Here is a 4,925-nt window from a genome sequence, read left to right as displayed (position 1 = left end):
AAAATCAACAGATTTTTTATGCGTTGCGTGGTGCGCTGGCGGCCCATTTATTCTGAATGGGCTACCTTAACGCAATATATGTTAACATGCACAATACCACACGTTTAAGTGTGTGCGGTAACAAAATACACCAGAGCATTGTGACAGGAACCTTAAAATGTATGTGTAGGCATGGAACATAACCAATATTATGGATACAATAGGGAGTGGTTAGAACCCTTGTCAGGTTTTCTCTATAAATGTTGGGGAATGGAGTCTCCTTTTTTTTTTCTCCTGGTAAACAATGACAACCGAGTGGTGAGAAATCCATTATTTCACAAATGTCATTGGAACAGGAGACAAGGGGAAATATTCCAATGGGGACAAACGTTCTGCTGACAACTGTCAAAGAAGGGATTTCCCCTTACTTTGGAGATATAAAAAAAACAGAACTGGCAGACATTTAAACTATTCTCTACAGTATATAAAACATTTTGGCTCTTTATAAATAGAAGGACCATAGTAAGCAGTCATCAACTGTTATCATGATGCAGCCTCTGGAATTGGAGAGGGCTCTTCATTCCTGTCATCTGTATGGACTGGTAAACCAAGAATCTCCACAGCCAACAGATCCGCTGTGATTTCCTCTGGGATTTCTTGTTCAAGCAATTCCGGTGCACCTGTAACATACAGTAATAGGAAGAAGTTAGAGCTGCAGCTAACGATTATTTTCATAATCGATTATGTCGATTAGTTGTTGCAGCCCTAGTCAAGAAGTCCAATTTAGTTCAGGTCTTTCTACAGTTTTCCAAGATTTCTGGACTCTCTGGGGTCTATTTATAAATCATTCACCGGGCCCTTCACCCTGTGCATATCTGCGAACGTTCGTTCTGTACGAATAATGACATTGAAAGTTCTTAAATAAACTCCACCCCCCCACACACACACACACACACACTGCAAGGGTCAACTGCTCGTTTTGGTTTGAGTAAAAAAATTAAAAAGTTACGCTCACCAGATCCTCCGAGCCGGCTTGCTCTTGGACCAGTTCTTCCAGCCTCACTCCCCCTTCGATTCATCGGTCTAAGGTCCCTGTGTCATCACATCCTATACACAATGTATAGGACGTGAGGATGCCCAGGTAGATACCATCGCTGCAGCGGAAGAGGGAGTGCTGTCACAGCCAACCAGCTCGGAGGATCGGGTGTTCTTTTTCTTGCTAGACCAAAATGAGCAGGGCAGGTAGCCCCCTGCAAGACTTAATAAAAAGTTATTTTTTAAATATATTTTCTTTAACCCCTTGCCATCCGCACATCATAAAAATACAGGCAGACGGCGGATCCTTCCCGGCTTGAGCGAGCAGAATCCCGCCGGGAAGGTAAACAGCTTTTACCGGGTGTTCTCTCTCAGGCCCACTCTTCTGCTCAGTGGGTGGGTGTAATAGCCAGCTTGCTATAGTCTATTGCAATTTGAAATAGCCAATAGCAGGCTGGCTATTGCTCCCCATTGTTTACATTCTGCTGCCAACCACAGAAATCTAGTTGCCGGCCGACAGCAAGATGTAAACAAATATTTTTTTTTAGTGTGCACTAAGCTGTGTAGATCATCTCTGAAATTATGCTGACCTGTCCTTCCTCCTGGAGGGGGCTACTTTTGTTCCCCATGGTCCCTTGTTAAGGTACCTAAATGTATTTCTAATATTTAACTCCTAAGTTTAGTACCACTTCAAAGAAAGTAATCTGTAAGACTTGGCACACCTTTTGTTCGGTTCACAATATATTAAGTTGTATAATAATAATTTAAACTGAAAGTTCAATTGGGCTTTAAATGTTTCTAAGTGAACTTTGACTTCCAGGAAGAATTACACATGAGAACTCATCTTTATAGCACAGTATTCTTCTTCAGTGGTCTTCTGGAGATTTGGGGTGAATCCTAAGCCTGATTATGGTGTCTCCATGCCCTGCTTTCTTTTCATTCAACAGAGTTGCAGCTCTCACAGGTCGGCTCTATAGCTCAAGAACTGAGTGATCACAAACTGCTGATCACTCAGCTCACGGTCTTCTCCCTGCATGGAGTAGTGACGGTCAGTCACCACTTCCTACAGGCATTCCTGCCTCCTCTCTCTGTTCCTCCGGCACTCATCAGAAGGACAGACAGGGGAGGGCTCTGGAAGCTGACAATATTGACGGGATCCCGCCTATGGCGCGGCTCTGTGCTGTCCGCATGTATCGGGCTATATGCCCGCTATATGCTGACTTTGGATAGCAGGAATGCATTAGTACATGTGCTCCTGTAACCTAATAGAGAACTATGGCCAAAGGGTTTGGGACACCCCCGTTGCACTGTACAGAATTTTGGGGCCTCACATTAATTTTTACTTTAGGCCCTAGATTGTAGCTTGTCAAAAACCTTTATCAGAGCCTGTAAGGTGAACCTTGGATTCTGGCTGCAATAGGTTGCTGAATAGTACAACTAGTTCACTAACTGAATTCACTTGCTGCCTATGATTGCTATTTAAACTAGGACAATAACGAATTGTTATTTGGGGAGATTGGTTTAGCAGCTCAGGAAAGTTGCCCGTTTCTAGTCCTTCCAGATTTGGAAAGCAGGAGATGAAATTGTTAATATATTATTTCATTATTAAAATTTATATTTAAAGATCTAAGAAGATCTGCCATAAGAAACAATACCAATTGACCAAAAAGGGTAATGGCCAAAATACAAACAGTACACCTAGTTCATTTGGACTGCAAGCAAGGGTAGACACCCGTGAGCAAGCACTGGCACGCCACCTCTTGGTCACATGAACAGCTACATTTTTTTTGTACACGTGTACTCTGATACAATAGCAGCATGAACATAATGGGGTGGATTTACTAAAGGCAAATAGGATGCATTCCCTTTGCAGTGAATAACCTTGGCGACCTTGGTTAATGAGGTGAGGCTCTGCTGAATGTTATCATCCAATCATGTGCAAGCATAAATATATATATTTTTTAATTTCCCTTTCATGTGATTGGGTATTCTTTGCAAAAGTAAAAAAAAGTTTGAAAGTGGATTTTCACAAGATTCACTGAGCTAAGGGAAAATTCCCTTGAAAAGTGAACAGCCTATGTGCCTTTAGTACATCAACCCCATATGTATAGGGGCGTGTTCCATAGTAAACATGAAAATTATAATAGACAATGTAAAAGTAATTTTTAAAAAACAAACACCCTAACAGCCAATTCCAGTGTCCACTGTGTGAGCTGTAATTGTATATATGGGGCTGACCATTATATTTCACAATAAAGTAGCACACAGTCCAACATGAGCCACACCATAAGGTACAAAACACTCTTGCAAATAATTTGTTTAATGTGAATCTAAACCAGACCTGAAATGACATTTAGATTGCTGAAGCAAAGCATGTGCATTTAGCTGTTTGCCTGGTGTTAAACTATAATAGTTTTGGGTCAATTTTGTTTTTCCTATTTTCTTTTCTTTTTAACTGATGTTTTAGATCTGGTTTCACACATACACACATAGAAAAAAATCTTTATTTTACAAATAAACATATACACATGACAAAGGATTCCCAAAGCACTGTGGGTTAGCTAAATAGACCACACCGCCGTATCACCTTGCTTCATGGCTGGCTTTGTCTAATTGAAACTTAAGACTGAGCCATCTAAAAATGGATAAGTCATTTTTGTCTGGAAATTACAGCTTTTAAAGCAGACTGCTGAGCAATCTCATATTAACATTCCATATTTGCCCGACAAAAGATTTTTTTTTTTTCCGACCATAATTAATGAATAAACAAAATATGTACAAACCACTAGACATTCTTGTAAAACCAGAAAGGTAAAGAGAAGCCCAGAAGTGTAGTATGCCATGCCTTACGTGTGGTTCATTTCTGAGGGCATATAGTAAAACTCCAAAGAAAACCAGTAAACAAGCTACTACTGCTATACAGGAAACACTTGCCCAGGATGCCCTGGTTCACATATGGAGCCATTCAGAAAATGAGGATGCCCTGGTTCACATATGGAGCCATTCAGAACATAAGGATGCCCTGGTTCACATACGGAGCCATTCAGAAAATGAGGATGCCCTGGTTCACATATGGAGCCATTCAGAACATAAGGATGCCCTGGTTCACATACGGAGCCATTCAGAAAATGAGGATGCCCTGGTTCACATATGGAGCCATTCAGAAAATAAGGATGCCCTGATTCACATATGGAGCCATTCAGAAAATAAGGATGCCCTGGTTCACATACGAGTCATTCAGAAAATAAGGATGCCAGTAACCCCAGGGGTTTGGTGAGAAATGCAGTTGACTGCACACAATTAGTTTTAGATAACCAATTCTACAATTCTAGGTATACTGTATCACCTTTTTAAAGTGAACCTGTCATGTCTAACTTCTTAGTGCAGGTGCAATGTACTGCCTTGTATGTATGTGTTCTGCAAATTATTGTCTCTTCATCCAGGGAGCCCAGTGATGCCATGGAATACTTTGAATTGTGCTCTGACTTGGCACTCTGCCACACCACCTGCCATTTAAAACTATAACATGAGTGCACTTAATAAAGGAACCCATTTTAATATGTTAAATGACAGGGGACATGGCATTAGCTCTAAGTTGAAGGAAACGTTGGAGCCTCTGTATACCTTGTACTAGGGACTCCCTGTTTGCACAGAAAAATTGCCCACACTTAATGAGAGGTGTTTCTTTCTTAACCTTTTACCGGGGAGGTAGCCTTTAAAATTATATGAAATGTATATGTATGGCTGGAGGGTACCTTTAACTGCCTCCGGGAGCTCTCTAGATCTGAGCGGGCGTCTTTAGACATCCGCTCAGACACGCCCCGCTTGGCGCGCGCGAGCGGGAAATGGCCGTTATTTAAAAACAGGCAGCGATGCCTGTTACCATACAAGCGATCGGTCCGCGACCCCAG

At 41.6% G+C, this 4,925-nt stretch overlaps 1 protein-coding gene across 1 annotated transcript in view; it reads right to left on the bottom strand.

The window, feature by feature from the left end:
- Positions 1-522: 522 nt before the first annotated feature.
- The window catches only part of WDR66 (WD repeat domain 66), a 51,944-nt gene continuing 47,541 nt past the window's right edge, over positions 523-4,925 (bottom strand). The window contains exon 24 of the mRNA XM_018556776.1: positions 523-659. Coding sequence (XP_018412278.1) covers positions 523-659 — 137 coding nt within the window. The remainder of the gene's footprint in view (positions 660-4,925) is intronic.

This window comes from Nanorana parkeri, unplaced genomic scaffold (genome assembly GCF_000935625.1).
Source record: "Nanorana parkeri isolate BGI_ZX_2015 unplaced genomic scaffold, ASM93562v1 scaffold13, whole genome shotgun sequence".
In the NCBI taxonomy this organism is placed as follows: Eukaryota; Metazoa; Chordata; class Amphibia; order Anura; family Dicroglossidae; genus Nanorana; species Nanorana parkeri.
This window is presented reverse-complemented; position numbering and strand designations above follow the sequence as displayed.